Source organism: Echeneis naucrates, chromosome 8 (genome assembly GCF_900963305.1).
Source record: "Echeneis naucrates chromosome 8, fEcheNa1.1, whole genome shotgun sequence".
In the NCBI taxonomy this organism is placed as follows: Eukaryota; Metazoa; Chordata; class Actinopteri; order Carangiformes; family Echeneidae; genus Echeneis; species Echeneis naucrates.
The window spans coordinates 12,898,916-12,922,279 of NC_042518.1; the positions used below are offsets into that span (position 1 = coordinate 12,898,916).

Consider the following 23,364-nt stretch of genomic DNA (forward strand, 5'->3'; position numbering starts at 1 on the left):
GATTTATGTTCCTGTGAAAAATAAATATTAGTATCAGGAAATGTTTCCTGACACCGTGCTCACATTTATTTATCCGGGATCAGTAATCTGGAGGGGGGCATCTCTCACATATTTTTACTGATAATTTCTCTCTACGCCATTTGGTTTTCTCTGTCAGAGGAAGTGGTGAAAGTGTTTCCTGCCCATTCTCCCCCCTCCCAGAAACACACACACACACACACACTGAGGCAGAGCTGAAGTGAATGCAGAGAGAGAGGAGGGGAAAGCAGAGCTCAAGCGAAAGAAGGTTTTAGCCAGCAGCGAGAAGAAAATGGCGATCATGCAGGACGAATTCCTCCCCTCGTAGATGCTGCAAACGCGCTGAATTTCTTTTAGCCTTACAGCCGGCTTTCCTTTCCACTCTGTTGCACTTTATACTTCAATGAGGTAAGATTGTTTGTTTTGTTTTGTTTTTTTCTTCACCAGAGGGCTGCCTCTTTTGTCGAGCTAATGTTCGCAGACAGCCCGGAGCAGGGAGGCTGGGGGGGGGGGGGGGAGCTGGTGTGGATAAGTTGAACAGCCGCTGTGTTGTTTAGTTAGCCGTGACCGAGCTGCGCTAGCCGGCTAGCCTCCTGTTCAGCTAGCGCCTGGCAAGGCGGCTCGACCGCATTGCAGGCTGCAAATCGTAAAAGGTAAATGCATCGACCGACAAAACCGGGTTGTTTTACCCTGCAGACGGCTGGACACTTCCAGGTGTCTGTGACAGGCGAATACTTGTATCCGCTGGTGGTTTAACCTTGTGCTAACGCCAACTAGTAAGAGCACTGGTTAACCCTTAACGCTAGCTTGCTGTGCGCACATTTCTGTCAGGAATGTTCCGCATTTCGTGAGATGTTGATGTATTTTTGGGGGTGTTGTTTTACAGCAACTTATGATTGGTTATGCACTCGCTGCATCTCCGTGGATAATAAATGCCACAATCGCCACATTTGATATAAGAACGGGTAAGATAATTAGCTGCTTCGTAACATTAGCTTTATGCTAACAGTGGCAGTCGTGCTAATTTGACGACGCAGGTTGTTCGTTGGTGACTCAGACTGGCTGTACGGCTCTTTAGACGCTTGCAATCGATGACCGTTTGCTCTAAAGCCATGAAACCCCCCAAAACTTTCAATTGGTGAAAAGTGAAATCGGTGTAAATTTGCAGTTGAAACGATTAACCTGCAGCGCTGTGTAGGAGATGTTACCCCCCCTGTCGGCAGTAGGACGGAGCGGCTGGTTAGCTCAACACCAGACCTCCGCTGTGCTGCTGCTGCTGCTGCTTTTGCAGGCATGTTTCACTTAACTTTTGACACGACCGACGAATGTGCAAACGCGGCGTATTGGCGTGTTGTTGTAGTTTTTGCGACTATAATGAGGTGCCACGGTCAGTGACTTGGTTGCGCCGGAAAAATACCGGGCTCGAGAGAAGCCATGTTGGTTAAGCTGTAAGTCAGGCAACAGCTGAGATAATGGCCGATCAGGACCGGATCTGTAACTCTGACCTACGCACTCACTCTCTCTGTCTTTAGCTTTAATTTTCTCACACACACACACACACACACACACACACACACTTTCATTTCACTCTGAAGGGCCTGTGCTTAATTTGCCCTTACCATTCATTGCCCTGCTCAACCTACATTTCCACATCCCGAGTTGAAACACTTTTCATAGAGCAAGTAATTTACAGGCTCACTGTGTGTGTGTGTGTGTGTGTGTGTACAGATCATGTGGGGGAAATGTTTGTATTATAACCTACTAGCGAATAAAGGACTGATGTTTATTGTTCCAGTTGAAGAATCTGTCTGTGAAACACGCACATCAAGTTGTTTTTCCTGTGTTGTTAGTGTTGTTTACCCTCAATAAACCAATAAAACTGTATCACACCCACATACAGGCAAACTTTTATTTCTATCTAGATGTGCTTTTGTAAATATGGACTCTGGTATCCGAGAGATTTATTGTCTTATCTCTTTGTTCTCTTCAGATTTGGATTTGGAAGCTGTTGCCACCAAAGAAACTGAAGCATCTTAACAGGTGAGTGGGACAAACATGCACGTAAATAACCAGTGTATATCGCCTTTCTAGTCATTTTCTTTGGATGATAGAAGAACCTGTGTGTGTTGGGCTGCTGAACGGGGGGCATGAGTGTGTGTCGGGGGCACAGGATGGGCAGCTGCCGCTTATGCAAGCACATGCAGTTCCGTTTGAATTGAATTGGAGGGTCTGGGTTGGTCTAGGCTGTATTGTGCTGAGTAAGCTCTGCTGTTTTAAAATCGCTAACTGAGAAGCCAGAGTCGTGATGTTTTGTGTGTGGAGGGGTGTTTGTGCAGCTCATTGTGTCCATACGTTCATCGACATGCACACACACAATAGAGCCATGGACCACAACTAGTCCAACACACTGCACCAAGTGTAATGTGTAGTCTGTTTTTAGAATTGAAATTAGATTTTTGAACCTGTTGTGCTTGATTTACTGAGTTGGAGTTTTATAATGATTGTACTGTAATTACAGGGAGTTGAGGGATGGAATCAGTGCTTTTTCATGTCTTCAAATAAGACATGTAAATTGCGTCAACTGCCTTGCTTTAAATGTTTGTTCGGCCACATGTCTTAAAATTGATCTTGTTGGTATATATCTATGTTTCATTGTTTAAAGATTATAATTAATTAATGCATGCACCAAGTATTCTATTATCCTGTTAGTTTGTTCCTAAAGATAGATGTTTCACTTTTTTATCAGCGGTGCAGTGCCTTCTCCATGTTGTTTTTGTGTTTGACTGCTACAGAAGTAGTGTAGGCAAAAGTAGTGTTCATAACCTCTAGATGTAAAATAAAGCAAATCATCTGTCTTGGGACAACTCATAATTCCAGCTGAGTGCCAGACTAACACTTAACTTTTTTGCCACAGAGGATCATGTTTAATTTGATCTTTCGCACAAGCTTCCAATGTGTTTGAGTTCATCATAATTCTGTGATATGTGCAATTTTCAATCAGCTAATTGGATAAAAAGTTTGTTTTTGTTCCCTAAATAAAACACCAACTGTACAATATGGCATGAGGCAATTTTGGTTTCTTAGTTTTTGGGAAGTGGTTTTACATTTGTTTTTGCTTTTTAAGTCCTTTCATAAACTAAACAGTTAGCAGCTGGTATAAAACAACCCAGTGTCATTTTATATTTATAGCACTTGTAGAAACAATGAGGATTACATATTTAAAGGAAAAAGACTAAATGAGAGCTCAGCATTCCTTCTTTGAAACCCTTTTGTTATTCACATGCACTATTAAACTATGAGGGAGTTTTGATCTAGCTTGCTCACTTACAGATCCTGTTGATAGGTATGGGGCTGTTGAATTCATAGTCATAGCATAACGTCAAAACAATGAGCAAATAGCTCTGACTAATGTGATTTCCTTTGACTTTGTAGAACAATTCACATTTTGGCTTCACTTTCACTTTTAATCGTTGTTTGGTTCCAGTCATCGAATTGCTGTTCTGTAAAAATTTTTTCATTCTTGTTCTCAAACATGAGTTCTACATTTTGTTATGCTATTAACTTACAAAAAATTACTCCAAGCCAACTTGAGATTGTTATATTGAGAATTTCAAGACTGTAGTGTAATAAATTCCTTTAGTCTTGCAGCATTGCTATGCTGGTTGGGGATCAGGTAGTTGACCATTGCCCCTGTGAGTAGTAAAGCCACACCTGCAGATGGTCATGAGACTTGAACAAGCAAGGATCTGAATTGGAACATTTGATACTATTGACCTATACAGGCTCCAACGGGATAAAAGCTGCACAAAGCCAATTTACATGAACAAATGGATAATGCAGCATAGTCAGTTGTATCTTTGTAATAAAACAAATGATTATAGCTGAGATTGCAAGGCGGGATTGAGTACAAAACTTTGATCTTATTTCCATTTTATCCCTGTTACAATGGATTTTGATTTAAACCATATTAACCAAGTATAAAAATATTAAAATGCATCATTGCAGCACTCCATTGGATCATAACGGTTTGATCCCACACGTCAGTGTGAATTTATTTTTTTTTTTTTTTTGGACGTTACTAAACATTGTTTAACTTAGTGTGTAACTATGGTTATGCCATGTCTTCCTTTTATGTATATGCCACAGGAAATATCATAACATACTCAAAGTAAAGTTGTTTTGCCATGTAACAGAATTTCTCTGATGTTTAATTTTGCAACGCAAAAATTGTTCCAAGAAATGTAAAAATTGTTGTTGCAGATAGTATTTTGATTTACAACATCTTGCTTCATCCTGGTCTGCCAGCATCAAAATTAAATAGCTCTTTTCCCCAGCCAAAAATATATCAACTTTCTCAAGTTACTATGACCTGAAATGTACTGGCCTGATTCTGACAACGGGTTTAATGCAGTCGGGCTGGAAATGCCACATCTTGCAGCGTCAGCTTCACAGAGGCTTCCCTTTTGGGCTGTAAGTGATGAGGAGATACTCACTGTCGTACGCTAATTGAGTGATGGCTTTCCTGAACGGAGGCCTCAGTGTCAAGCCGCTGTGAGAACATGCTAATGCAAATGGATGCAAATTATGTGGTGTTGTACATGCAAATTAGCCACGCGACTATCCTTCGTTTTTTTTTTTTTTGTTTTGTTTTGTTTTTTGTTTCTTCTGTTAGAGAACCCCTTGGGTGCGTGTTTCTGTTGATGCTAGTGTCTCGTGGTATAATTGAGCGTATATCTTGTGTGTCAGTGTACATCCACAAGGCCACAAATGCATTCAATGCTTCTTCTACAAAAATTAACAGTTCTTGCAGCCTTCAATGAATGACTCACAAGTGGGGGTGAGAAAACAACTCTTCCAAGGTTCCAATGCAATAGTCTGGAGTTTCAGATTTCTGATCTCTGCCACCTCAGGAATCAAAATATAGTCTGATTATTTTTAAAGTGTTTCAGTTTTTATTTGCCAGCAGGAAAAAATGACTCAGAAAAAGACAAGTGGGAGGTAAAAATGTGTCTACACAATGAGTCTCACAAGAGTAAGAGTGGCGCCATACCGTTTGTAACAGATGCCCAAAGATTAAAAGTGAAATTACAAAAGAATGAACATAGACATGGACTAACAAGCATTTTTTCATTTAAACCAGGGATCTTTGGCCTGTTTAAGACTCTAAATGACCAAAATGTTGCCAACACTGACCTTTCACAACTATTTTCCTCCTCTTTCATCTGTCTGCTGCTCTTCCTTTTCAGTCCTTTTCAGTCCTCCCTTTATCTCAAGATGGAAAAACCAAAAAGCATGAGCTTAAAGGTGGAATCAACTGTCCAGATTGTTAATTTATCCACAAAAACAACAAAGACCATATTTAGAGATAAGATATTTTTGGAAAGTGATGTCTTGACAGTCTGGTGATGTGTATGTTATACTGAAAATGGCTGCCCTCTCTCTGTCTTAAATCTTTGTAGAGAGAAGGAACAGTCCAAAAAGAAGTATATATTTAATTACATTTTGTGGAAAATACAACAGAAAGCTCCCTGCTGTATATAATCTTTAGTATTATTTATAGTATTATTTAAGCCCAGGGATCCTTCCATGCTTTTCAGACTTATTAGGTGCTAAGACTCCATATACAACACAGTAAAATAATGGAAAAGAGTATTTTTTATTTTTTTTTTTGCCTACAGACTCTTAAACTTTTCTAAACTCTTAGATTTTTCTGTGTTTAGTGTGTTTCAGAAATATTTGATATCTTTGAGTTATGAGTGCTGGCTAAAGAAAAAGCAATATCTAGGTGCCACAGTCATGCCCTTAGAGAAAGTTTTCACTTTTTTAGAATTTCTTTTCAACCTGACTTAAAATTAAATAAACCATAAAAACACACTTGGAGTTGTCCTTTTTTTCTCCTGCTGTTCTAACTGCCTTGGTCTTCCTTACCCTTTATTTTGCTTTTGGTGACTGGAGGTGCCCCCCTCCATGTGTCAGCTGTGGCTGTCGGGGGATGGGCAATTGTCAGTCCATTCATAAACAGATGCTGTCTGTGTATATGTGTGCACTCCAGGAGGGCACACACCATGCTCTGTTGGTGGTGGTGTTGAACCCAGAGCCATCTGCTGAAGCACTTCATGGTTGGAAAGGAGTGGAGGAAGGAGATGGGGGAAGTGTGGGAACAGAGGGAGAAAGACGATGGCTAATTGGGTTTGCATTCATAGATTGTTTATAATAGAGGAGTATCCAGGCTAATGTGTTACTTAAACAAGGGAATTATGAAGCCCCTTTTGTGGGAACTGATGTGTGTGACTTTTGATGAGTGTCAAACAGCAACACATTCAGTGGTAGTTATAGTTATTCATTACATAATATCTTCTGAGATTTTTTTGTGAATTTTTTTTTAGTATTTTTATGCTGTTACTTACACCACTTGACCACCCCTTCTGCCAAATCCATAATAAAATTATTATAAATTTTTTTTACAGATCAGTTTTTTCATGTTAGGATAAAAAAAAATATATGAATTTTTGACAGGAAAGGGGCACAATGATTGACATCCCTGTAAATATATAAAATGATTACAATTTTTCCTATCCCAGGGCTATTTACTAAATTATCCATCAACTTTCGCAATATTTTACTTAAGCATTTTGTCTGTCATGGGAAGTTAAAGAAATTTTTAAGCGAATAGTTAATGACGCTGCCATGGTGACTACCTAAATGGTTCAACATCTCTGTGTGTCCGTCTGTTTATAGCTAAACTACGTGCTGTGCTGTAATCCCATTATCGGATTAGACTTTCCCCTGCAGGCTAAATTGCACACCCACCAGGACCTGTTCAGCTAAACTTAACACACACTGAGGGAGAAGTTACAGTCTGATAATTAACTAATTGGACACCAATTGGAAGACATTTGTATTTGGCAGTAGACTGAGATCAGCAAAGTGCAATGGAGATCTTGTACTACAACTGTCTGAAGTCTTATGTTTGTTTGAGGTTTTTATCGAGCAGTATCAACTGGTGTAATATTACCAGCGTTTAAATTTTGATTTGAATCTGCTCTGAGACTACAAGTTCTGTAACCAGTGGTATCTTTCAGTGTGGGTTAATTTCGTAGATGGATTATTCAGTTAAACGTTTGGTCTATTGTATGGCAGAATAATTTACAGCCAAAGATAACATCTTTGAGATGGTTGTTTTGTCTGATCAACAGTCCAAACATCAAATAAGAACAATGTGAAGGAAAAGGTTCAGATTATTTACATTCCATTCAAACTTCAAAACCTGTTGCTTTCCCTTTGCTCACCACCCTAATCATCAGTATGCCTGTGTGGAAAAACTCTTTGTCTAATGATGGATGTGGTGAGGGGTCTGCACAACATGATATTGCTTGATTGTCTTGGTTTACTTCATCAACCATATGAAATTTTTAATTATGAATACATATCTCTCTATATATCTTCGTTTAGATATTAACCAGCTAATTCATCTTATACTCATAACATTACTTCCTGAAAGTTAGTCCAGCTTTTAGAGGTAAAATTAGCAAACTGGGTTGTCTGCTTTAACAAATGTCCAATCATCCAGGATTACAGATATGTTACGATGGAAATGGTGCAACTAACTGTTTGTCCTCCTGTTCCCTCCCACAGGGATCATACCCATAGAGGGAAGAACAGTGGATGGAAGAGAGAGAGAGGCAGAGTGTGTGAAGAGGAAGGAGGATAAAAAAGTGCAAGACTGGACAAAAGGTGAGAGAAGGTCTTGAACTCTTTAAGGAGCTGTCGAACTGTTGTGCTTATCTTCAGGGTGTAGGCAAAAAATAAAATAAAATCAACTGCTCAGTTTGGTTATTCACTTAATCGAAGCTGTTAATCTGGACAACATCATTTAGAAGAATCTGGAAACAGTTTAATCCTGCTGAAAGTCAATTATATTATTACTCCATCCCAAGTTTGTAATGAGTTGCCATTGTTAAAGTATTCTCCCTCCATTAGGACACTTATTTATCAGTAATTTAATAGCAACAGCTGCTTCTAGGTTAACACCTGTTCACCTTGCACAGCTTTTTACCTACAATCAGCACTGTACCACTAAAAGAAATTCAACCGCCAAAATCAAATCTGCCCAGTAAGCAAGGATACGGTAAATATTGCATATCAACAGAATTGCATTAATAGGTAGTAAAATCAGAATAGTTTCATAACCCTCAGTGCTGCAGTTTAGTGATGAGACATGAATCTGGCAATGCATGATAGGATAACCAGAAAATAACCAGAGCAGAAAATCTACGAACTGTTTGGCTCACAACATCAAAAACCAACATTCACAGACTAGTATTAGCCCATTTATTCACCTAAGATATGAAGCTAGTTTTAGAATACTTAAATGTTTATTTTTCCAAAGTTTTTCCTTCATCGATGGTTCGGGTCTTTTCCTATTTTATCTGTCCCAGCAATGCAGTATGCTTTGCTCTAATGACAGTGGTGGTGTACTTTGCCATGTGACGTAGTAGCATTTTCCGTTTGAATTGCTGTTACAGTTTCCATTGAGTCCTCTTTGTATGAGTCTACTACTGTTACAGCTGAAACTAATGCCATGGCTAGTCCAAGCAGCAAGTGTGATAGTGTATATCTCTGACCTTCAGCATGTCTTTTGAGTTTCAGTTGCTTTCTCAGTCTTGTCTTGTTCTCACTCCTCCAGAATCCTTCTGCTGTGTCTATATTGTTACATTTGGTGGTTTTTCTCAATACAAACAGATGAGTGGTTCAGAATCTGGGTTACTGTAGTGCCAGAGTGTGAATTGTCATGGAAGCTCTTCCCTCACATAATGATTCTGCAGTAATAAGTGTAATCGTTGTATCTCTGAAAGGCTCAGTGTCCATACTTATTCAGCAGAATGCATTGAATGCAATTAAGTCTATATGTTAATTTGCTCAGAAAAGAGAGAAACTCTTTGCCATGCATAAAGCTATGTTACCTTTGGTCCTGTAGGAACTGTCTTTTAATTCAGTTTTTATTGCACTCATTTTAAATGCATTTTTATTAAGTGCATTGACAGAAAATTAATCTGTACTACCTCTTACAGTAGATTCATTTTAATTTTATCTTTCAACCAAAAGCTCTAGAGCTGGTTTAGTTAATTACTTTGAGGTTTTGGATTTTTTGGCCAAAACAATCAAATATTTGCTGTTCTTTCTGATGCTGCATAGATCAAAGAAAAATTGATTAAAAACAATTGAAATGGAAAAAAACTTATTTTCCCTGCAACCTGACCCCAGATAAGTGGATAAAGATGAATGGATGGATGGAAAAACTTATTTGCTGCTCTGTATTGAAGCAATATGCTAAGAATACAAATTTGCTACAGATTTCACGATTACACCAAGCTGATGGAACTACCACTCAGTTTAAAATAAGAAAAATAACCCATGACCACTTGTTTGCACAAAGTGCGGCCTTGTGACTTTTAGAGTAGATAGAAATCCTGTGAGCTTAAAATAGTTTCCCAACCCTGCAATGCTGCAGTTTAGTGTGGAGACATGAATCTGGCATTACATGATAAGAAACTGTGTAGTATAAAATAGAGAAACATGCTCCCCTCCCAGAAGACTGAAGAAAATCCACTTGCTGCTGAACAACCAGCAGCAACTATTGACCAATTTTAAACTACATATAGAGGTGATAAAAGATGCTTATCATGTTTGGCAGCAAATACTACCAACCTTAGTGTGGGTGGATGGGTGAAATTTGGGTGAAATGGTGACTGAATCATGGACGAATCGTCAAATGAATCATAAGCAAAACCTGATGTGAATAGTTTTGCGCACATTGCCGCAGTTTGAGTTCAAACTGTGTACATGTGTCCCTCCAATGTCCTCCAAAGTTACTATGACAGTATTGGACTGTATGACGAGCGTGCTTATCTTTTTGCACACATTCGCACTCCATGTGTAATCTCAGGCGCTGCATACTGTTTTGAAAGTGCGATGACGACATTTACAACTCAGTCATTCCTATCAAGTATGCTTCTTCCTATCACTTCAAACATGCTCAGTGGTTAATGTTGATCTCACATGAAAGCAACAAACTGCTTTGACTCCCAGAGTTCCCAACAGATTTATGTGTTTGTGAGAAACACTGGCATGTGCATCGTGCACTGATGTCAACTTGGTCAGACAAGCCCAGAGGAATTGGGAGTGTTTAGGAATGTTGCCATGACAATAAGGTCTTCCTTAACAAGCTGCCTCACTGGTTACATCAGCTTGAGAAGATTGAAGTAAACATTAAAATAAAATATGAATCAAAGATATCACTGTTATTTTATAACTAATTTTGAAATTCAGGAATGCAACCCACCATAATTAAATATATCCTTGAGCATTTACTGTTTGAAAGTAAGATTGTGTTGAAGCTTGAGCAGATTTTCACAGAGGTAGGATCAAAGGATGAGCAACCATATCCATGCAAGTGCAGTGTTTGCTCCATTGCAGCTTTTCTGAGATGAACAGTAGATCTGCCACCTTTCTTCACATGATGCAGTGTGAATGTAGAAATGTGATAAGTGAAATTAATTTTATACCATGACTAACCCTATAGCTATTTCATATCACGGTGCGTGTCTGACCTTAAGTGCTTTCAATACCTATTTTATTGCCATTCGTGAGTGCAGCTACCCCCCTGCCTCTTTTTTGCATTTTCTATTATGCTTTTTCACTGAACGCCTGTTGTTACTTTCATTCATGTGATAAGAAAAAATCTGCTTTGAGAAACAACAGAAGCATCATGCTTCAAATAGATTTAGCAGTTGCATAGCAACAGCACGACACATGAAAAGTGCTTGTAGGTAAGACTTCAGTTATTTATTTATTTTTTTTGCATCCAGAGTGATTTAGACACTCCTGACAATCAGCAAATAACCTGTACTATGAATTGCTTGTCCATTTAACCTTTGCAATGTCATTGTGTTCTCCAGTAATTGTGATTCTGCATACAGTGAACAATTGCCTAATGTAAGACTTGCAAATGTTTGTAATGCATTGTGCAAATAAAGTGACAACAGAAACAAATTAGAAGACAAGAAGGTTAAGTTAAAGCAATGTCTTAAAACATTCAAAAGCAATGAAATAACTCATTGTGCAGCTAAACGCTTCCTTATAAACCAGAGTCTCCAATGTCCATACAGATATACCAGTACTTATATGTTATTCTTGAAAACAACCTGTTTTATCTGTTTGGATCTAACTTGGTTTCAATTCTCCTCTGTTCTACTCCTACTCTTCAGGTTTGTTTGTGAAACTGGTAAGGTAGATAACAAAGCCAAAAAATTTGTTGGTCAGCGTATTGGTAACATAGCTTGTTTTTTTTGTTTTTTTTAATATACTTTCATTACCTTTTACTCCATTAAAGGGGAGAACACTTTAAACTTGGTTTATGTGCTGCTCGCTTTAGTAAGTTGACCTCTTTGCCTTTTATACATGTTTGAAGCTGTAGCTGCATTCCTCACATGTCAACCTCAATGACATCCTCTTCTGCCTCTTTCCCTGCTTTGTCACATTCCACTTGTGTTTGTTGTGTTGCTGAGTTTCTCTCTTTCACTCACTCTGTCGTCTCCTCTTACCTAGGTATTGTCTTTTTTTTTTTGTGTGTGTGTGTGTGTGTGTGTGTGTGTGTGTGTGCGCGGTGGTGGTGGTGGGGGGTCTTTTGCATATTTCCCTTCTCCATCAGCTGCACTCTGTTTGTCTCCCACCCCAGCCCTCTCTGTCTGTAAGATGATAGCAGCAGTCGAGTTGCTGCCAACTCCAGGGGCCCTCATGAAAGCCATTCTCTGATGGAAAAAGGAACAAACTGTACTCGATGTACTGAGCAGCGGCAAACGAACATGCTTTCATACATGGTTGATTTACGGTTTAACATGAATAATTTCACATAATTAAACAAACAAGCAATGTGTTCTTTATTTCTTAGCATTGCAAATTTCCCCTCTGTGGGGCTAATAAGAGTATCTTATCTTCTATGTGGTAATGTCTAATGAGCTAAATAAAGCCTTCATGGATCACAAATCAAACATTGACACATGCTCCTAAACATAATTTTTGTTGCTGATCAATCTGCTCATTATGTTTTCTATTTATCTTGGAATTGTTTAAAAAAGTGAATGATCAAATCCTAACTTAAAAAGAACCAGACTAAACCAAACTACTGCTCAATAATTAAAAGATGATTTACTGTCTTAAAGGTAGCTACATTTTTAAGCAAATTGTTACAGCCCATTCACATAATACACTGTACAAGCAACAAATAAAGACTGGGAGTTATTTGTGGCAGATGGTTTCTCTTTGCAATAAAAAAAAAAAAAACTCTCCCACATCATGTTGTGTTAAATATCCTTTTACATTACTTAGATATACGCTGCCTTAAAAGGTTAAATGGTGGCCCTTGCATTTGGACTTGAATCAGATGCTTTGGGGTTGACGGAGGACTTTCCTCTGTAGGAAGGTTGAGTCAAAAGTCATGGAAGTAAACAGCTCAGTTTGCTGGAGGGGGTTTGCCTATTTAGTGCAGTGGCTTCAAGAGAGAGCAGGTCAATTCCATAGTCAACAATTTTGAATTGGCTTCTCGCCCCATCAAAACATTAAGCCTCTGCCATTTCCATCAGTTGCAATAGTTGGAGTACAATTTGTTAAAGATGAATTAGGAAACTTTCTGGAGTGCAGTAAGCACAGCAGCCAGCATTGTGCTTTTAACATAATTAAAGTTTGCTTTAAGTTATCCAAACGTACAACATGCATGCCTCATTTCTTGGTCATTATCCACACATGGGTTTGTTTGGCCTCTTATCATGTTGGCTAGTGAGCAGAGTGGTTGCTATTTGAACTGAGGGTTTATAAATAGACACATACTGCTGCAACAGGCAGAGTGAGCTAACAAACTTCACTAACCTGCAGTAAGAAAAGGTCAGGAGACATGTATACACACACACACACACTTCTCTTCTTGATGTCAAATACACTGGTCCACTTTCAGTGAAAGGTGTCTGTTAGTTTTCCTTCTGTTGATTCATTGTAAACTTTTTGTTTAGCACCCTGTCTCTTGCTGTCTTGGTCACCTTACTACTGCTCTAGGCTAATAGGTTTTACTTGCTGTGGTGTCATAGGGCAGCTCTCCCAGCTTTAAGCTCATTGTATAACCCTAATCTAGACCAAATCATACACCTTTATTCCCCCCCAGGAGGTGAATGGGTTGGTTTTGCTCACCCTCTCTTCATTCTAGTTTTATTACCAACATAAGTTAAGTTCATACTTCTCTTAGACTCAAATGCACTGTAAGCAGGGAAAAGGACAGATGGGAATAATTTGTTTTCCTAAACGGGAAAAACCAAGAGGTGGAGAACAATACAACAGAATAAGGCTGTGTTTGCACTCCACTGGCACTTAATCAAAAAACACAGACTCGTCATTCATGTCCATACATTTACAGTTGCAGTCACACAGTGGAGGCTTGGCTAGGGTTTTGACACTGCTATAACTGATCTTCACCTTTTCTTAAATTTAACTTTAAATTTAACTGTTTAACTATGCATTAGAGCAATGATGGCCAGCTAGTTGCCACGTGGAGACCATAAAAACAATTATCTGCTTGTGTGACGTGATGCTTGTAGAGACTGACATTTGAGAAAACATTAAACAAGCCAAAGAAAAGTTCAATAATTTTCTTGTTTTCAGTAGTTCAAGAAGCATTTTGTTTTGTTCAAACCTATTTTCAGTACAAACCTCATTGTGGTCATCATTGCTCTACCTCAGGGTTTGAAAGAATATAACCATGACAAAGTAAGCTGCTGCTTCTTTTTTTAAGCTACTTTTACTTAAACTGAACAAGACAACCTTTTTTTTTTTTTTTGGTAGATTACTGATTTTGTGATTGAGTCATTTACAAGCTTAGTCATTGATTATGCCTATCTTTTTCTCTTGTCCTTTTCTGCAGTGCCAGAAAATATCAAGACGAGGCCAAGGCCGAAATCTAAACCACAGCCCCCCTTTCCCCTGTCCTACACATAAACCTATACACGCGCCTACAAACACAGACATACAGTCCTCAGCGATGCCAAGGGGGCCCGATCAGCCTGCTGCCCGCTTTGACAAGCCCCACCTCTTCACCTCAGACCCTTGAGGCTCTGTCCTCTGAGCTCTGACCTTTGACCTCCCCGTTGTCAACCTGGGAACCAGAGGTCACCTGTTCTCCACTCAACCCGGGGACGCCGTCCTGCCAAGCCAGGAGCTGCAGCCACAAGCTGCACTGACAGGTTAGTTATGCTAGGACAAAATAAAGAGGACGTAACTAACTGCAGAAAATTATGTTCACTTAGCTCTGTCTGCTTCTCAGTTGTGGCCTTCCAAATGTCATGTTCTTGAATAAGTGAAGAAGAAGAAGAAATAATTGCAAGCAAAAGTTTCCTTTTGTTCTTCCACCCCAAAAAGAAGGAATAAAAAAACTGTTTTAGGTTTTGTTATTCCTTCCTTTTGAGACAGTCTTTAAGCAGTAAGGAGTTTTAAAAATAATCTCTTTTCAGCTGTGCTTGCTCCAAATTTAAATTACAGTATTAAAGTAACTTTAATATGTATCTTAATAAAAATAACATTCGTTGTGTATAATAGTTTTTTTTTGTCTACAGAGTTGATACAAAGGTTAATATACCTTTTTAAAATGTATATTTAGATCTGTAACTGTTGGATTCATATTCTTGAAGTGTGTGCCCACTAATACTCTGGCTGCAATCCCCTCTGATTGTGAACCCCTCTGACCTGAACACTTGCTTGTTTCTAAGCAATTATCTATCTGCCCCCTGACTGCATGTAACATCTCCCCACTTGTTGTTTTCTATCTGTCTAACGCCCTGTAGGTCAGTTTGATAGTCTTTCCTCTCTGTTTCCAGGCATGGCTCCCATTCGGGATTCCGTCAGCCACTCCCCTAATCAAACAGGTGACTACACATGGCTTGTCTCTTCCGCATTCTTATTGCCTTTCAGTTTTCACTCGAATGTCTTTCTTTAGATGGTCTGCTTTGTGATTGTCAGACTCACTTGTGACAGTGATCTGACTTTGAATTATGATGCATTCTGTTCATGTAAAATCAGAAGTACAGAAAGATGAATGAGTAAGAAGGTGGGTGTGAAGGTGTCTAAGATTCACCAAGCAAACGCAATAAGCAACACACACTGATCTCTCAAAGCAAAAGTTGATATTGACATGATAAAATACTGCAGATATAATGTAATCTGGCACAGTTGATGTTGTGAGTGTGTCTCTGACAAGTGTTTTATCTGACCAAATTGTTTATTAATAAGGTAGAAATTTAGTCTATTTAGTTGCCGTTTCATATTTTGTCCGAGAAAAAAATAGTGTGGATATTTTATTTATATTTATATATACATACACATGTTTAAACCCACCACATCATCTATTTTACTCCTTTGACACTCAATTGCCACTTCCCCTATGCCCTGTATCTCATCTCTTGCTGTTGGTCTCTCCCCACTTCCCTGAATCCTAATTTATAGCTTTGGCATGCTTTGGGGTCCTGCTGTGGTGACAAAATGGTGGCAGCTGTGTCCATGCTCAGGCCTGGCTCTGATCACATCCAGAACAGTTGGACAGCTGCAGGCTGGGGGGAATTGAAAAATATTAATTATAAAGGCGACTGAATAAGAATTAAAACCCACATGTTATTTTATTATAGTACAGCAAGCGTAAATTAATACTTCTCCTGAGCGCTTGAATAAATGTAGCTTTTGTTTTTGAAAATGCAAAAATTTCATAAATGTTCCAATATAACATTGCCCTCTACCTTGCCTACCTTTTTCTCTCTCCAGGTCTTGAACATCCTGGCTTGGACTCGCAGTATGAGCCATCACCATGGTCATCTGTCTCTCCCTGCAGCAGTGACAGCAACAGCAACTGGGGGAAAGTCCTAGTGGACGGAAGCACTGACAAACCCAACAACCCTTCTTCAACCAACTCCTCTGTCTGGCCTCCCTCCTCCTCCTCATTCTCTTGCTCATCTTCTTCTTCCTCTTCTGGCTGTGGGTCAGGATCAGACCCTGAGCTGGCATCAGAATGCATGGATGCAGACTCTAGCTCCTCAATTGGCTCAGAGAAAAACCTTGCCGCTGATGCTGTGACAACAGTGATGATGATGTCAGCAAATGCTTCTTCCTCTGTGTCTTCTATGGCTTCTTCCCCCTCTTCCTCATTGGTGAGTTCGGCCATGATGGTTGGCGTGAATGGAGACAGCAACGGCAACAGTCGTCAGGTCCTTGGTGGAGGAATGGGAACCATCAGTGGTGCAAATAATGGAAATAACATCACTGGGCCCTCCCACTACTCTGTGGCTGGGTCCAGCAGTATTGGCAGCAATAACATAGGTAACCACAACATCAAGCTCGTCAGTAATAGTGGTGTATGGGGCACACAGACGGGCAGCACCATGATTACCACGGGCGGAAGCCCCCCTTGCATCAATGGAGGTTTAAACTCAAACAATTTAAACCCAAATGCCAACCACGGTGCCTGGCCACAGAATCCAACCCCAAGCCCAGCGTCCCAGGGCCAAAGGCCTCCACAGGCTCAGGGGATGAGTTCCAAACTGGGCATAGGTCCCCAACAGAGCCCATTGCTGGGCTGGGGTGGTATGGCAGCTCCAGACAATAGCAGTTTGATGGAAGACACTGAGGTGAATATTGGTACAGCAAGCAGCAAGGTGTTAGGAGGCAGCAACAGTGGAAATGGTGGTCTGCAGCCTACCAACCTTAACACTGAATCCAATGGACCAAATAACACTATTATCATTAATACTACTACAACAACTACTAACACCACAATGACCTCTAGTCCACCAAACTCTACCGCCTCACCCCAACTCAGTGGGGATTGTTCCTGGGGCTCAATTGGAGAAGGGAATGGGGGTCCACTGGCCAATGGAAACCCTTCTTCAGCCCCCCTGAACCCAAAAGTAGAGCTTGGGGGTCCTGGGGCTTTTGGTACGCCTTGGGGTGCAACTACCTACCCAGGAGACAAAGGACCCCCAAATGCAGACACTGTGAACCCCCAAAACCCTGCCTTAATGCAGGCTGGGAACCCCCAAATCTCCTCTACTGCTGCTTACAAGAGTAATAATAACCACAATAACACTGGGGCCCCACGCTGGGACCAGGGGCCCACTAGTAACCCAAACCAGCCTCAGAGCAACTTGTCCTGGGGTGTTGGCTCAAATCAAATCCCGAGCTCAGCAGGCCAAACACCAGGAAATGGGAACCAAACTACGATGGGCCCTCCAGCGGGGATACCCCGTCCCTGGGGGAGTAGTGCTTCGTCTTCTTCCTCATCCTCATCGTCCTCTTCCACATCAAATACCAAGATGTCAAATGGAGAATGGGGATCATTGGCTCCTGGTAACAACCACTCAGATGCTGGAAGTCAGAAAGGAAGCTCTGCCAACAATGGCTGGAAGAGCCTAGAGGATGATGCTATGGGTATGGGAGGCGGAGGGGGAGGAAGTGGAAACCATGGCCTGGGTAGTGTCACTGGAGGCTGGGGTCGCTCTGGAGGAAGCGAAGGAAGCGGTGAGAGCTCTGGAGGCCGATCTAGCTCTGATAGAGATAGCAACCAGTCAAAAGGGGGAAACCGCAGGAAAGGTACCCATTCTGCATCAGTTATAACCGCTCTGGCACGGGCAGACGTGGACCCAAGAGTTCTCTCCAACACTGGGTGGGGTCAGACGCCCATACGGCAGAACACCGCCTGGGATGTCAATTCCCCAAACAATCACTCCCAGGTTCCCAGAGGAGATGAACGGAAGCACAGCAGTGGTGGCTCCAGCTGGGGCACAGCAACACAGACAGCTCTCTCCCAGACCTCTGGAGGTAGTGGTATAAATTGCACAAAGCTCACCTTTTAAAGAAATGTGTACATCAACAAAATTAGAACAGGAATGTTCTTTTCATTTGAACGTAAAATAGAAAAAATCTATCTTTCTCTTCCTTGCAGGCTGGGGGGGTAGACCAAGTAGCTCGGGCCAGGATACAGGAGGTTCTGGCTGGGGAGAGCAGAGATCATCCTCTGGATGGGATAGCAAAGCCCCAGCCGGTGGAGGAGGTGGACACAGTGGCTGGGATGATGGATCCAGCTACAAGGGTAGCAACACCAATAGTAACACATGGAGCAACAACTTCAACAAAGATGACAGGTAAATTGTGTCTTCTGTGTTTTTATTTACTCTTGAGATAAGTTCTCTTCTCTGCAACTTACAGTTGGTATTGTCATTTTATATTTAATTAACATTCTTTTTTTTTTTTTTAATTATTATTATTATTATTCTAGGTCCAACACCTGGACTAATGCACCAAAACCACAGCAGAGCTGGGGTTCCAATAGTGGAAATGGAAGTGAAGGTTGGGGTAGCAGTGGTGATGGTGCCAGAGGAGGAGCCAACAACCACTGGGGGGAACCTCAAAAAGGTGCAGGCTCAGTGGGCTGGGACAGTGACAGTGACCGGTCTGGTTCTGGATGTTGGAGTGAGCAAAGCCGAACCAACACTAGCAGCAACAACACCTGGGTAGGAAGTGGAGGATCGAATACTCCAGACCAGAGCACGCCAAACCCAGGCTCCAACTGGGGCGAGTCAGTCCACAAACCCAATTCTCAGAATAACAGCCAGGGTTGGGGTGAGCCAGTAAAGAACAACCATGGAACTCAGAACTGGGGTGAGCCGAATCCCAAGCCCTCCAACGAATGGGGAAAAGGTCCTGAATCCACCATGTCCAGAGGCAATCAAGCCTCTAATAAGCCCACAGGTATTTATTGAACAGGTCATCTGCTCAAACCAGTTTCATACCTGTGAAACTGAATTCTAGCTATTAACAACAAGAGTGTTGACTCTGTATGGCAAAACATTTTTGCCAGAGTAAATGGAGGATTCACTCACAAATTTTTTACTTTTGCACCTAGGTTGGCTGGGAGGCCCCATGCCAACAGTAGGTCAGAAGGAAGAAGTAGCCACTGGATGGGAAGAGCCTTCTCCAGAGTCTATTCGGCGAAGAATGGAGATCGATGATGGCACTGCAGCATGGGGAGATCCTGGTAAACACTTAATCCAATCTTATTCTGTTGTTTTGTGTCCTTTGCAGAGCTGCACAAGACCAGAACAACCTTCACTGAAATTCCTTGCTTTTTTTTTTCTTTTTTCCTCAGCTGTTGAGTTGATAGCAAAACATTTCATAAACCATTTTTTCTAGGTAATTACAGTGGTGGATCTGTCAACATGTGGAACAGGACCAACCAATCAGACCAGGAGAACATGGGCATGTCTTCTCAACACCAATCCCACCCTACACACAGCTTGATGCATCCTCCTCAGCCTGTGCAACCTGTTACCCAGGAAAAAAGTTGCAGTTCTGGTGAGTTGGGATATGTATGAATTCATGCACATATACACATATTTGTATGCGCTAACGATTAGTATCAATTTGCTTTGTGAAATATGTGCAATTTTATTTGTTTTACACAACACGTAGTACATTGAATACAAAAACCACAGTTTCAACAGTCCCATCTTTCACACAGTTTCTCTTCTATTAACTCAAATCAAAATTGGCCTAATTCGTGCAGGGAATTCTTTTAGCATTAGCTTGATGAGTCATTTTTATTTGTTTGTAATTTAATACTGAGATAGAAATTGCAATGACAAGCCTACATAATGAGCCTGTGTCTAAAATTGTATGAGCATGTAAGTGCAAGAATTCTTGTGGAGTCGGTAAGCCTGAAGAATGGATTGAAATGTGCAAGTCCCACCCACAGATCCTTCTTGAGTTAGCTGAAATATGGCCTGAAAAGGATTTAGACTGTGACAGCATAAACACAAGAAGTGTGAATCCACACACACTAACAAATGTACACAAAGGCATATATAATTTGCACAGAAACATAGAGCGGAAACAAATGCGCACAGCCATTCTCTTCACTCTCCCTGCAGTGTTGTCTGTGGTGAGGGTTTTTGTAACAAAGGTTGACTCATCTCTTTGGAATGCTAAGAGCATCGATTTTTCTCTTCTCTTATTCGCCTTTTTTCCTCCTCCCTTTCTCTCTCACTCGCCAATTCTACTTGCTGTAGAAACATGGACTTTTGTTTGGTTTGAGTGTGAGGAGAGAGAGAGAGTCTGGAGACTTAGTTTTAGGAACAGTTCCAATGTAAGATGGGAAATTAAAACAAGTAAGGCAGCTATTCTGTAGAAGTGGGCTGTGAAGGGGAGGGCCGTTAAGGTTATTCAGGGTTGCTAGTTTAGCAAGCTAATTGGAGCAGTGAAGTGGCTAGGAAGGCTGGGCTGAACTAGCCAGTTATTTTTGGCTTGTTTGTTTTAGTTTTAATTTGTGTTGAGACAAAAGTGCATACATTTCCAAAGACAGAAAAAATTTATATCTAGAGAGTATTATTTGAGGGAAGTTAGGGTTACCTATACAAAGCTACACTTATTGAGATTATTTTTAAAACAAAGAACTGAAAACGAATTCAAAATGTTTATATTTTCAGGTTGCAATTTAACATTCAATCTGAGCATCTTGAATTAACAAATTGTCAAACATTCATGTGCACTTACACAGGCAGACATATTCTTTTGACTTCCTTTTGTTTCTAGGTCAGATGATCCACGCCTGTGTAGACAAGGAAACAGCAATAGATGCAGGTTAATAGGGGTGTCACAATCTCTATTGTAAATCAGATATTGATCGAAATGACTTCATGATTTTGACCTTCAGAATCAATGGAGTAAATTAGGATGTTGCCTCGCCCTCAATGTCACATCCTCCAAGTGTGGAAAAGCATGTGCAAAGTGCACAAAGTGAACATGACCTCCTCTAACTTGAGTCTAAAGTCTGTTAAAAGACATCATGGCAACTGTTGATATTGAAGACCCAATGCAAACATTGTTGACAAGAAAACTACAGTTTGTCAGCTTTTTGGTGTGTGTGTGTGTGTGTGTGTGTGTGTGTAGCAAGATGGGAAATATAGCAGGACACGCCACAGGCATCATAAAGAAAGTTACCCACAAAAAAAAACACCATTAACACATACAACTCTTCCATCTTTTTTTTTGAGCTAGACTCCCACAAAATTCAAGTCATACTAAACCAAAAACTTGCTAAAGGGGATTTGTAGCATCAGATATGCGTCCGTGTTAAGTGGTGGAAAACCCTTTAATGACTAAAGCATTTGATTAGCATACAGCCAGCATAAATGTTTTTCCTTCCCATGTAAGGCAAGTTTCAAAAAAGGATATTTACTGGTTGATAAGTTGCAGTTGCATCATAGTGTTAATTAAAATTTGAAATTCAACCATAGCATTAGTGTGGTACGTTGCAAACAACTAATGGAGATTATATCACTCTGGACACCATGCAGTCTACCTCATGAAGTAACATAAAAAAAAAGACTTCTTGGCATAAAACCAATGATTCTAGACAATTTTAGAAATGGCATAGCTATCTGAGCTAAAAAAAAAAAAAAAAAAGCAGGGGAAAAAGGTTTATAATTTAAACAAATTGTGACTTTAAATTGGAAAATTTAATTCAGTGAAGGATGTGGAGAATCTCTGAGTGTATATTTCTTTAGATGGATCCCATGTTTGCATGCTAGTCCATAGCAAACATCTATATGACTGTGCATTTGTGTCTACCTCTATTTGTCTAATTTGCTGCATCTGCATGCTGCTTTATGTGCAAATACTTCTGCTCAGTCACATGAGGGACACTGGACCCCCAGGCCACCCCATGATCTGTCCTATTTTTACTTGGAGGTATCCCTGGCGTCTCCCCAAATACCTCCTGTGAGGGATAAACTAGCAGGTCTGGGTGGTCAGCTGTAACAGGAGCATTTTGAACTCATGTATGCACACAGTGTCACATCTGAAAGTGAGCAGTGGCCTGCATAGGTATCTACACACCCACAAGACCAAAGGTATCAGTTAAGCAATACTTACATAAGCCACGTTGAAACAGGGTTCCCCAGGCATATAAGTGTGGCTGTCTCCTTAACCTGTCATATCTATAGGTTCTTTGTTGGAAATGACACTTGAGCTATTCATTGGTCAATCAGTCTTAATATTCGTATTATTGAACCTTCTTTCCACCTCTAGCCAACATGCCCCATACAGCTGCTTATTTAGTAAAGTAACATTAATAGGGAAGTAGGGATCTGTAACTGTAACTGCACAAAGACATAAGAGAATACACTGATAGAGAAAAGACAACAAAGATGAACAGATAAACAGAAGATGCATGAGATCAAAATAAAACACACATTTAATCTTTTTCTCTATACCAGTAAATCATTCCTCGATTAAACTTGCAGGTTTCACATAATACCACAGCAAGTATACTGTATTCTAATGAGTGACTCCCTCTCCTCTCCTCCAGGTTGGGGTGAGCCATACCCCCAGCAGAAGGAGTCCTCATCATGGGGTGAACCTGCCACTGCTCCAGCTGTCACAGTGGACAACGGGACCTCTGCCTGGGGAAAGCCAATGGACAGCAGTTCTGGCTGGGATGAACCTAGTAGAGACAACAGAGAGTCTGGATCTGGATGGGGCAGCCAGCATAAATCAGGTACATATTCTGCAATATCTGTGAACCTCGAAAGAGAATATTAATGTTAAAACAATCCTATCTGATGATGAAACCTTAATTTAACTATAAGCAAGTAAGAGAAAGAGTCAGTGTGGGGAGTACATTGAATGAGCAGTAGGATCAAATACAGTCATTTGTTGGTATTCAGTTTTGTGCGCTCCTTCTTTCCTTTGGTAGCTTCAGGTCCTAAGCCTATGGAGACATGGTGTGGTGAGGAAGTGTCCATGGGTAATAGCTGGGATCAGGAAGAAGAGGTGGAGATAGGGATGTGGAGCAATAACCAACAGGACAACAGGTCCCATGACCAAAACACCTGGAACTACAAGCATAAAGGCGCAAACAAGGTTTGTTCACCACATTAGGCAATCCCAAACAAGAAAACACAGATCTTAGCCTGCCGATGCTTTAAAAAGGCATATATGTGTTCATGTCAAATTAAGAGCCATCTTTTATTTTCCACTAATCAGCATATGAGTTTAAAGCAGAAGGATGACTTACATGATTTTTTTTTTTTTTAAGATGAACAAACCAGTCAACAAACAGGATGAACCCTGGATGAAACCTTTCATCAACCAGTTCAACAGCATGAACTTTCCTGTGAGTGCTAATTTAAATTATTTAGAGTATCTGGCACTTCTAATAATATCCTGAAAAGAATGTGTAATCATTTGTATGTAACATACCAACTT

General features: G+C 40.5%; 1 protein-coding gene across 1 annotated transcript in view; it reads left to right on the forward strand.

Annotated features, from left to right (window-relative positions):
• Positions 1-227: 227 nt before the first annotated feature.
• LOC115048218 (trinucleotide repeat-containing gene 6A protein) overlaps positions 228-23,364 on the forward strand; it is a 33,926-nt gene continuing 10,789 nt past the window's right edge. The window contains exons 1-13 of the mRNA XM_029509568.1: positions 228-426; positions 2,009-2,058; positions 7,654-7,752; positions 13,985-14,303; positions 14,934-14,981; positions 15,871-17,919; positions 18,044-18,242; positions 18,377-18,849; positions 19,004-19,135; positions 19,291-19,452; positions 22,466-22,654; positions 22,853-23,019; positions 23,195-23,272. Of these exons, the coding sequence (XP_029365428.1) occupies positions 14,936-14,981; positions 15,871-17,919; positions 18,044-18,242; positions 18,377-18,849; positions 19,004-19,135; positions 19,291-19,452; positions 22,466-22,654; positions 22,853-23,019; positions 23,195-23,272 (3,495 nt within the window). The 5' untranslated portion in view covers positions 228-426; positions 2,009-2,058; positions 7,654-7,752; positions 13,985-14,303; positions 14,934-14,935. The remainder of the gene's footprint in view (positions 427-2,008; positions 2,059-7,653; positions 7,753-13,984; positions 14,304-14,933; positions 14,982-15,870; positions 17,920-18,043; positions 18,243-18,376; positions 18,850-19,003; positions 19,136-19,290; positions 19,453-22,465; positions 22,655-22,852; positions 23,020-23,194; positions 23,273-23,364) is intronic.